General features: G+C 42.9%; 1 protein-coding gene across 2 annotated transcripts in view; it reads left to right on the top strand.

Annotated features, from left to right (window-relative positions):
* MYLK3 (myosin light chain kinase 3) overlaps nucleotides 1–9,834 on the top strand; it is a 30,042-nt gene extending 20,208 nt beyond the window's left edge. For both annotated transcript variants that reach the window (XM_077288683.1, XM_077288682.1), the window contains exons 5-13: nucleotides 402–507; nucleotides 3,368–3,461; nucleotides 5,009–5,118; nucleotides 5,601–5,742; nucleotides 6,141–6,211; nucleotides 6,295–6,423; nucleotides 8,188–8,340; nucleotides 8,563–8,695; nucleotides 9,575–9,834. In XM_077288683.1, the coding sequence (XP_077144798.1) occupies nucleotides 402–507; nucleotides 3,368–3,461; nucleotides 5,009–5,118; nucleotides 5,601–5,742; nucleotides 6,141–6,211; nucleotides 6,295–6,423; nucleotides 8,188–8,340; nucleotides 8,563–8,695; nucleotides 9,575–9,646 (1,010 nt within the window). In that variant the 3' untranslated portion in view covers nucleotides 9,647–9,834. The remainder of the gene's footprint in view (nucleotides 1–401; nucleotides 508–3,367; nucleotides 3,462–5,008; nucleotides 5,119–5,600; nucleotides 5,743–6,140; nucleotides 6,212–6,294; nucleotides 6,424–8,187; nucleotides 8,341–8,562; nucleotides 8,696–9,574) is intronic.
* The last annotated feature ends 1,810 nt before the right edge of the window (nucleotides 9,835–11,644 follow it).

Below are 11,644 nucleotides of genomic sequence, written 5' to 3' on the forward strand. Positions count from 1 at the left end.
GATTTCAGTAGAGGAGTGTGGTGTCAGTTATTGATGATAGTGAGGACAGGATTGTACATTACTGGGATATGACTGGAGGAGAGGGATGAAGACCAGTGGGAGATCACAGGCTGAGAGTACAGAGTAAGCCTGCAGCACAGAGGATTTCAGGAGGAAGCACCAGAGCAGCACAGAGGATTTCAGGAGAGGAGTGTGGTGGCAGTTATTGATGTTAGTGAGGACAGGACTGTACATTATTGGGATATAATTGAAGGAGACCAGTGGGAGGGCACAGGCTGAGCGTGCAGAGGATTTCACGAGAGGAGTGTGTTGGCAGTGACCTGCTATTGATAACGGGACAGTCCATATCACGTGCAGACTGAGCGTCTCCATCCTCAGACTTGTGTGCCGTTACCTTTCAGATGACTGTCCGCCCCCTCCTGCACCATTCAACCACCGAATAGTCAGCATCAAGCAAGCCATCCTGTCGTCCTGCTACACCGTGTGCCAACATGAGGTCCTGGGAGGGTGAGTTGTGGCAACCAGGAATTAAAAAAAAAAAAAAAAAAAGTCCTCCATGCTTTACACTGCAGGCTGCATCATCAGAATAATAAACAAACAAACCAATGCAAAATAGAAACAAAGTTCACACCTTTCTGCTTTTCTTCAAACATATTGGGAGGGTGTAGAAGATGTGGCAGAACGCTCGGCGCATTAATCACTAGCGGCATTTACAATTTGGCTACGAAATTGCGTTAGAAAACAGAAATGACTTTCATCCCGAAAACCGTCTGTTTAGAGACACCTACATCTTGTCTGTGTTGGCCGAGGTATAAATGTCACCGGATCCCATTGGGAGACAGCGAACGTTTCACCATTCAGTGTTCTTCTCCATCAGGACTGCCTGAAAACATCACATCTAACCGCTATACAATGCACTGTCTTTCCACTCTATACAGACTTGTATCACCAGAAAGCATCACATCTAACCGCTATACAATGCACTGCCTCACCTCATAGTACAGACTTGTATCACAAGAAAGCATCACATCTAACCGCTATACAATGCACTGCCTCGCCACATAGTACAGACCTGTATCACAAGAAAGCATCACATCTAACCGCTATATAATGCACTGCCTCTCCACACAGTACAGGCTAGTATCACCAGAAAGCATCACATCTAACCGCTATACAATGCACTCCCTCTCCACACTATACAGACTTGTATCACCAGAAGATATCACATCTAACCTCTATACAATGCACTGCCTTTCCACATTATACAGACTTGTATGACCAGAAAACATCACATATAACCTCTATACAATGCACTGCCTTTCCACTTACCTCTATTTCAGACATTGTAAGTTAAGAAATTAAAAGTGATTTTTTTTTTCTGCTATAGAATAGACTGCCTTTCTATGGTACACAGACTTGTTAAGTTTCCTTTTACAAATTAAGAAAAGACAATTCAAGATATCAATTGGCTTCTATGTATTTGCTACACAACAAACTGCCTCTCTGTGGTACACAGACTTGTTCAGTTCCCTCTAATGTAGGCATCATGAATTAAGAAATGACTGGTCATGAAATTATTTAGCGTCCATTTATCTGCTATACAACAGACTGTCTCTCTTGTGCACAGACCTGTTTAGTTCCCTCTAATTCAGGCTATGTGGATTACGAAACGACTGGTAAAAAGTTATGCAGCATTTATAAGCTATACAATACACTGCCTCTCCATGCTGAACAGGATTCTTTAACCCACGATTATCATACCCCGAGGATGCAGACCAGCAAGGAAAGGGGGGAAATATGTGAAACATGTAATCCTGTGCTTTCTTTGTACTGAGGGGGAGGCTATTATGCTGGAAATGGATACAGGCTGTGATGCATTACCGCCTTTGTGTATAGACCATAACGTTCTTGTAAAGTTGTTTTTCCACAGCGGATATATTTACACCCTGCGGCATGTGACCGTGGCATACAGAAAGCGCTGTGCATTACACGGTTAATGGACAGCTGGCCCAGGGGCTAATCCATTGTAAAGCGTGAGAAAGATGAGATTTATGCTTCTGGTCTTTCAATGGTGTTTACCATGTACCGGGGCTATTTATAATCAGCGATAACAACAGCACTTTGACAAACTCCCAAAACATGTCTGAAGTCTCGCCTGAAACATAGGAGCAGCACACCGATTGTGTAACTTTTTCCGTTCTGTTGTTCCTGCGGCAGAGGAGGGGTTAACTATTCCATCTAACATCTGACCCCCCCTAGTGGATACAGAGATCTTATATGTTCAAATTCATGTTTTTGACATTATATCTTTTTGTAACAGGGAAGACACTGACTTAAAGGGGACCTTTTTATATATCATAAATATGTAATTTTTGTGCTTGATGTAAATGCCGCCGTTCTCCTGAATCCGGCGCTGTTTTTCTTTTGTTCCTGTGCCTCTCTGTTCCCGAGATATGGCCCCATCTTCCCTGTGTATAAATGAGGTCTTAAGTGGATGTGGTCATCCACTCTTCTCTGTGGGCGTGTTTTTCAGGACCACGCCCACTTAGCTAAGGAGACTAGAATTATACACAGGGAAGAGGAGGCCATATCTCAGGAATGGAGAGTCCCAGAGAGAAAAGAAAAACATCACTGGATTCAGGAGAACAGCGGCATTTACACAAGATCAAAAAATTACATGTTTTTAGCAAGTGATAAGTCACCTTTAAGTCAGTTTTTTAAATTTATTTAGTTATTTTTACTCACTTTTATAACAACATTAATTCCACAGCGCTTTACGGACATTAGTTTCCTGATTACAAAAAGAAACATTTATGTAAAATGTAATAGAGTAAAACACGTGAATGTGGATACACATATAAGATCCCACTACAATCCCTTTAAGTATTTGCTACTATTCAAAGTGCTGATCATTGGGACAGTGGAAGAGTTGTGCAGCAGCTACATTTTCTCTGGGAATCCTGAATTGTTGGAAGGCCATACTGAGTTGTCCCAGGTGATCAGATCTTATTCTGGGAGGAAGCAGCTGCAATGCATTGGCATTATACAGGAAATGAAGTGGTACACAGCACCCATCCAAATCAATAGATTACATGTATAATGCCAAGGGTTCTTTAAATTGACAACTGCATTTTATTGCAGCTGTATGCACAGGAATAATCCTGAAGTTTCCAAATTAATAAGGTGGAGTTTACCTTTAAGTGTTTTTCTTTATTTTGCTGTCACAGCAACAGCGCCATCTGGTGGTTAGAAAAAAATAAAAAAAATACCCAATGTATGGAATATAACAAGGGAGGGATGTGAATACTAACATAAACTTTCTTATACCTTGTATTTACTTTTCACATTTTCATATATTGGTCACTAGGGGGCGCTTTGGTCAAGTTCACAAATGTGTGGAGGTTGCATCTGGGCTCCGTCTGGCTGCAAAAATCATCAAAGTGAAAGCGCCCAAGGAAAGGGTAAGTAGATGTGCTACTGATGTCACCAATATTTTTTTTTCGCTAGTTGTGGGTGTAGACTAGCTACTATAATGTCTCCCAAACACAGCACACACAGTCAAGAAATTCCTATCTTCATGTAAGACATGTTCAGCGGTAGCATGTAGGACATTATACAGCAGTGCTGAGCAGGGTAGCTGCAAGTCCAGCATTGGCGTGAGATAAAATGTTAGATAGCTGCAGCATGTAGGACATTATACAGCGGTGCTGAGCAGTGTAGGTTTGAATCCATCACCAGAGTTAGATAAGAAACTTACTAGAGAGCTGCAGCATGGCGGACATTACACAGCGCTACTGAGCATAGTAGGTGTAAATCCAGCATTGGAGTGAGATAAAACACCTACTAGAAAGCTGCAGCATGGAGGACATTATACAGCAGTTGTAGCGCTGATGTCCCTGCTTGATTCCCACCGTTCTTTTCCCCGGCACGCATGCCGACTCACTGGAGTGAGATAAAACACATACTAGAGAGCTGTAGCATTGAGGACATTAAAAGGCACTACTAAGCACTGGAGTGAGATAAAACACCTACTAGAAATCTGCAGCACGGAAGTCATTATTCATCAGTCCTGAGCAGAGTAGGTTCGAATCCATCACTGGAGTGAGATAAAATACTTACTGGAGAGGTAAAGTATGGAGAACATTAAACAGCAGTAATAAGAAGTGTAGCTGTGAATCCAGCATTGACATGCAATAAAATATTTATTAGACTGCTGAAGGATGGAGGACATTATACAGCAGTACTGAGCACTGTAGCTTTGAATCCAGCACTGGAGCGAGATAAACCACTTACTAAAAAGCTGCATCATGAAAAACATTATATAGCAGTACTGAGCAGTGTAGTCATTGAATCTAGCTCTGGGGTGAGATAAAACACTTACTGGAGAGCTAAAGTATAGAGAACATTAAACAGCATTAATGAGCAGTGTAGCTGTGATTCCAGCAATGACGGAAAATAAAATATTAATAATAGTATTATAAAGTTTTATCTTCGCTTGTAGTATGATTTATGCAACATTGTAGCAGACAGTGATCACTTATTTCTATTTCCGCTCCCATACCGAATTAATTAGGAGACGGAAATAGTAGAAAGCTGCTTTTCCTTTATTTATTTCGGACATGCACTAAAGTTTTGTTGTTTTGGCCATTTTTCTTGAGTTATTGGGCATGTTAATATTTTGACGTGCCGGGGAAGGCACTTGCCCTTTAGTGCAGGGGTGTATGGCGGGAGGTGGGGGGTTCTGACAAGCTCGTTTGAATATATTTTGCATATTCATGAGCCTCTTAGCGGGAGATGCTGTCAATGCTCCGCAGATGGGGGTCTAGTAAAGGGCATGCTGGCGCTGCGGCTAGTCATCCGGGCACCTGCCGGCCTCTAATTATCCGCTTCTTTACTCCTCCACAGACACCTGGATCTCCAGACCCCTCATCTCGTTACATGGGGGAGGGGAGACGTCAGTATTTGTATTTTTTTGGTGACTTGTTTATTTTTCTCTTTTTCCTTCCAGGATGAGGTGAAAAATGAAATTAATGTCATGAACCAGTTAAATCACGTCAACCTGATACAATTATACGACGCCTTCGAATGCAAAAACGACCTGACGTTAATCATGGAATAGTATGTATCATCTAGGCGCATCGTTAAAGGAGCTTCCCCTTTAAGAGATCCACAAAAGTGTCAATCTTGAGGGTGTCTAAAGTACATTGGTGTCAAAATTTTGTGACTTTTTTAAAAGTTGCAAACAAAAAAAACACTTCCACGTTGGTGATATAAATTAGACAACAAAAAAAGTGTAAATTAACAGAAGAGTTTGGCGCAAATCAAAGAATTTCTAAAAAACTCCAAAAAGAAGATGCAAATGAACCAAATAGATCTAGTTTTATTTTATTGAAAGTAACGTTTGACATTTTAAAGGGTCTTGCGACTTTTTGCTCTAAAAAGGTGCAAAATGGTATAAAAAAAATAAATAAAAGTGGTTGTCTGACTATTGAGCTCATCTTTTTTTTCCTACCGTTATTAGACATATCTCAATGGAGGCCATATTAGAAGTAATGGATTTTCCATACATTTCGATGGATTTTCTGTTTGTTTCTCTCCAGTCTGGACGGAGGCGAATTATTCGACAGGATCACAGATGAGAGTTACCACCTCACAGAGCTGGACGCCATCATGTTTACCAAGCAGATCTGCGAAGGGATTTATTACCTGCACCAACAGTATATTCTACATCTGGATCTCAAGGTAAGACATCCCCTTTAATTAAACTTAAAGGGAATGTCCACTGTTGCAGCCATGTTTGTTAAAGCTCCAATCTAGCCATAAAAAGAAAGTGAACCAACTTTGCAAATAATTGTAATTCTTAAAAACCCCGCTACTGTTTTGTGTATACAGCTCCTATGCAGACTTATGTGTCTACATAGTAAAAGACTAAGACCGTACAGTCAACTGGTTCCTCCACTCGCTTTCCTCCTGATTTTGCTGCACCCTCTCAATGCAATTCTCAATACAAAATCTGTAGCATGTGAACCGTCACATAGCTCCGCAGTGGAGCTGCATACACAAAACGGAATGAGATTTTTTAGAAAGGATTAAAGATTAGTAAGAAGATCCCCCTGACCCTGATACTTTGTATCCTTCAGCCGGAGAATATTCTATGTGTCAGCCGCACAGGAAACCAGATAAAGATCATTGACTTTGGGCTGGCGAGGAGGTGAGTGGTCGCGCTGCTGTCGTCTGATGACCCCATTGATTCCCAGTTACGACATTAACGATTTTTGGGGGGGTGATTTCTAGGTACAAGCCGCGAGAAAAGCTCAAAGTGAATTTTGGGACTCCAGAGTTTTTGGCTCCAGAAGTGGTGAATTACGATTTTGTGTCCTTCCCCACGGACATGTGGAGTGTGGGAGTCATCACCTACATGCTGTGAGTCATCTGGCTTGGGAGCCACATATGCCACTGATTTTCTACATCATCTGCACAAACCCTCTAGGTGGGAGACAAGGGGCGAAAGTGAAGAGGTGCATTGTATGGTGGGTGCAGGAACATGTTAAAGGGATTGTCTGGGCCAGAAAACAGCTCCATACGCCATGTAGTGGCCAAACTTGTGTACTGCAGCCAAGTTCTTTTTGAGCTGCAGTACCTGAGTGTACGGAGCTGCGGCACTCCGGATCTATGTACTATAAACTTCCAGTGGTCACTGCTCCTATAAACAGCTGATTGGGGGGACCCCCACCAATCTCATATAGATGACCTATCCTTAAATATAGAACATTAATCTCTATCTTCTGGACAACCCCTTTAAATCAGCTGTCTGTTATCAAAAATAAGGGTTTTTCCAAAAATGGCAGAGACCCATTCTCGTTATTAGGGATAAACTGCAGTACCAGACACAACCTTTAGGCAAGAGTGGCGCTGTTTTAGCGCTAGAGCCCTTTAAGGAGTATTCCAATCTTAGACATTTAGAGCTCATACCAATCACTGTGGGGGAAAAAAAAGGTTCGATTTCGGGCCATAAAAGTGGGACAGATGAGCGTCATGCAAGCGTCATTCGATTTTCATGAGTACAATCAGATTTTTAACACCTAGCACCCCATTTACATGCAAATGTGATCCGATTGTAATAAATTTTTTTTCATGAGATAAGATTAATAGATAGATAAAAAAAAATATGAATATGTGAGTGAGATATATAATCACTGCTTTGTGTGTGTAGTTTACTGTACATGTATTTTTTTTTATAGTAAATACACTTCTTTCAGAAAAAAAAATGGCATGGGATTCCCTCAGATATTATTAACCAGCAGAGGGAAAGCCAACAGTTGGGGGCAGAAGTTTAATATTAGCTCACAGCTCTATACTTAGCCTTTCCTAGTTATTAAAATGGGGGACCCACCCAAAAAAATGATGTAGGGTCCCCCTATAATTAATAACCAGCAAAGGATAGGCAGACAGCTGCTGGGTGATATTAATAGTCTAGGAAAGGACCATGGATATTGGCCCCCTCCCAGACTAAAAACATCACCTCCATTACTAACCCCATAGTGATATTGTATAAAAAATTAGCACCCAAAATGAAGTCCTTTAATTGAAATAATGACAGATTCCTTATAAGGAATCTACATTTACCAAAACACGTATACTCACGTCAATGCCCAATCCACAAAAGCCACTGTTGCCTGTAACCGAATTAAAATAATAAACCACAATATTCCTCACGTCATTTTTTTAGGGTCCCCCATTTTAATAACCAGGAAAGGCTAAGTATACCACTGTGAGATTATATTAATAGCCTGGGAAGCTCCATGGGTATTACATCCTTCCCAGGCTATAAAAATCTGGCCCCAGCTGTCCGCTTTCCCTCTGCTGGTTAATAAAATTTCAGAGGGAGCCCACAACATTTTTTTTCCAGAAAATAATTTATTCAGTAATAAAATACATGTACAGTAAACTACAAATCTCACTTGGAATTTACAACAGCCACTACTACATGGGACCCCCATTCTGGAGGCATCTATTAGACATTAATACCACATCTTGTCTAAGACAGATCTAGCCTTTTTATGTGCACAGTGCCATAGTCTAGTCATGCTGGGAGTAGTAGTTTTACAGTGGCTAGAGAGACCCAGCTTGGCGTAAAGTTCGGATTTACTGACTGTTTCCCTGTTACCTCCCCCGCTTCTTTTGTAGCCTCAGCGGTCTGTCTCCGTTTTTGGGTGAAAGTGATGCCGAGACCATGAACTACATCGTGAACTGTAACTGGGACTTTGAGTCCGAGACATTTGATCAAGTGTCGGAAGAAGCCAAAGATTTCATCTCCAGACTGTTAGTGAAAGAGAAAAGGTAAAGCTGCGATGACCCGAATCATCTGCTTAAAGGGGATGTCCAACTATCACTCTGGGACTACATTGTAATCAGTGTAGGAGGAGGAGTCACAGAGCGTGGGGTGGAGCCGGAGAGGACTGTGCCTCTCTAGAAAGCCCAGGTGATTCTGTGACTGAACACCAGCTCCCATCCAGCTAGAAATGGCTTCTGTTTCTGAGGACTTTGTTTTTTGTCTTCTAGCTGCAGACTCAGTGCCGGTCAGTGCCTGAAGCACGAGTGGCTTGTCAACCTGCCTTTAAAAGCACAAAAATACAAAGTGCGCCTTAAATCGCAGGTCCTGCTTCAGAGATACATGGCGCAGAAGAAATGGAAAGTAAGTGGTTAATTCTTAGGGAATCTCTACAGCAAGGGGGCACAAACTTTTACAGGTCAGAGTGCACCAATGCCAATGTGCACTTATTCAAGGAGGGTACAATAAACCTCCCCATACACAGTGCCTGCCAGAGAGTCCTCCCCCTACACAGTGCCTGCCAGAGAGTCCTCCCCCTACACAGTGCCTGCCAGAGAGTCCTCCCCATATACAGTGCCTGCCAGAGAGTCCTCCCCCTACACAGTGCCTGCCAGAGAGTCCTCCCCATATACAGTGCCTGCCAGAGAGTTCTCCCCATACACAGTGCCTGTCAGAGACGACTCCCCATATACAGTGCCTGCCAGAGAGTCCTCCCCATACACAGTGCCTGCCAGAGAGTCCTCCCCATACACAGTGCCTGCCAGAGAGTCCTCCCCATACACAGTGCCTGCCAGAGAGTCCTCCCCATATACAGTGCCTGCCAGAGTCCTCCCCATACGCAGTGCCTGCCAGAGTCCTCCCCATACGCAGTGCCTGCCAGAGTCCTCCCCATACGCAGTGCCTGCCAGAGTCCTCCCCATACGCAGTACCTGCCAGAGTCCTCCCCATACGCAGTGCCTGCCAGAGTCCTCCCCATACGCAGTGCCTGCCAGTCCTCCCCATACGCAGTGCCTGCCAGAGTCCTCCCCATACGCAGTGCCTGCCAGAGTCCTCCCCATACGCAGTGCCTGCTAGAGTCCTCCTCCCCATATACAGTGCCTGTTTCTGCATTACTTTGTATGGTTTTCCTCCATGTTCCGTGATGACCAGTAGGTAGATCGTCTCGATACCTTTATATTTATGTAACTTTTCCCATTCTGTGGCGGCACAACCATTAATGTTGATGCTGACTGTCTCCTCCAGAAACATTTCTACGTGGTCACGGCGGCAAATCGTCTCAAGAAGTTCCAGCTTCTTTCCCTGAAGCCCTCCTAGAATAAGGACAGACGGGGGGCTACACAAAGAATGGCCATCCGGTCACCGGATGCTGCGAGAGCTGCAGCCACACAAAGACACTGAGAGTTTGGCTCCTTTGCAGCTTCAGCAGCACAGAACACATGTAGTCATTTTGGATATAGTGTCAGTAGACTTTCCGAGCCAAACTCTGGACTTTCCATTACGGACTATGAGGACACCATGGTCGGCCCGTGGCCAAGAAGAAGCCGCCTGTCGGGCTACCCACCATAATATCTGCATATTCCTAGGTAGAAAATACAGTATTGGGATGGTAAAAGTATGATCTCCACATTGTATCAAGTAGGGGATCAGTTGCAAAATATCGCTAAGAATTTTGGAAATGCATGCACTTTAAAAAAAAAAAAAAAAAAAAACCCAAAATGAAATTTTCCTTTTTAATTGCATTAGTATGATTACCTGTAATGAGGTCTTGGCCTCTAAGTCTCCGTACACATCACATCGGGGGCGTACGTCAGAAGCACCCACTGAACATTTCTTATTGTGAGGGTTATATTATAGAAGGGCCATTGTCGTGTGCAATAGTTTTGGTGAAAAATTGATGTTCTTTGTAAATTAAACTGATTAAATAGACTTGAAGTGGTTTAATTTACGAAAGTTTTCATATATTTTATCTGGGTATTAATATTGGGGTCCTAAATTCAGAATCCTGATATAGAGCTCGGGAGGACCCATCCTCTATTGATGTGAACGGGCATGGTGTAATTTCTCATTTCACCACTGGTGATGCTGCAGGGAAACTTAGCAGGTCTGGCCACAGATAATAGGTGATCACTGGGGATCACAGAAAGAGGAACAATTTATGATCAGTTTATTATTTCTAGAGCCTTAAAACAAGATGGCGGGGCAGACAGAATGGGCAATTATCAAACACTCCCCATCCTCAAAGATAATAGCAGTCCTGCATTATCAGTGCAGCAGGACCTTGTGATCATCAGTCATGTGACCAAAGTCCTGTATCCTGCGGAGGCGGGGTCTAGGCAAACTGAATAGGAGAAGAGAAGGTGGCGAGTTCTCCATCGTGTGATCTCTGTAACAGTGGATATAAAAAGTCTACACTCCCGTTAGAACACAAGGTTTTTGTCATTTAAGAACTTTTTCCACCTTAAATGTCACCCATAATGGTTTTGACAAACAAATATTTTCTGGTGGAAAAAGAAAATAAAGAATTAAAATCATGCTGTTGCGTAAATACACACACCCTAATACTATTACTTTAAGTCCTCTTAATGTTTGGCAGCATTTAGTCCTTTTGGGTCAGGGTCTATGCATGGAACATCTAGAATTGGTGATCTTTGCCCGCTCTTGCTTACATTAGCTCCAAATGTGACAGATTGCGGGGGCATCTCCTGTGTACAGCGCCCTCTTCAGGTCACCCACAGATTGTCACTTGGATTCAGAGCTGTGATCATCTTCCGGTGAAGCTGTTGTTTTACTGATTTGGAGGTCGGTAAGGGGCATTTGTCATACGGAAAGGTGAAATTCCTCTTCATATTTTTAGCAGAAGCCTGAAGATTCTGATGTAAAATTGACTGATTGGAAGGAATTGTGAACACCTTGATTAAAGCACCAGTCCCGGCTGCAGAAAAACAGCCCCAGAACACAATGCTGCCTCCACCATGCCTCACTGTGGGGATGGTGATCTTCCAGTGATTCAGTGTTGGCTTTGCATCTTTAGGAATTTTGGGTAAAAAAAATAAAGTTCCACCTCGGTCTCAGACATAACATGTCCCTCACATGCTTCTCACAGACTTTCTGTAGACTTTAGCAAAACATAGCCAGGCTTGGACTTTTTTTTTTCTGTAAGAAAGGGCTTCCGTCTTGCCACCCAACGCCACAAGCCTGATGTATGAAGAACACAGGAGATTGTTGTTGCATGCAGTACACAACCAGGACTTGACAAGTTCCTGCAGCTCCTTTAATGTTGCTGTTGACCTCTTGGCAGACTCCTGGTTCGAT

The sequence above is a fragment of the Ranitomeya variabilis genome, chromosome 2 (assembly GCF_051348905.1).
Source record: "Ranitomeya variabilis isolate aRanVar5 chromosome 2, aRanVar5.hap1, whole genome shotgun sequence".
NCBI classification, from domain to species: Eukaryota; Metazoa; Chordata; class Amphibia; order Anura; family Dendrobatidae; genus Ranitomeya; species Ranitomeya variabilis.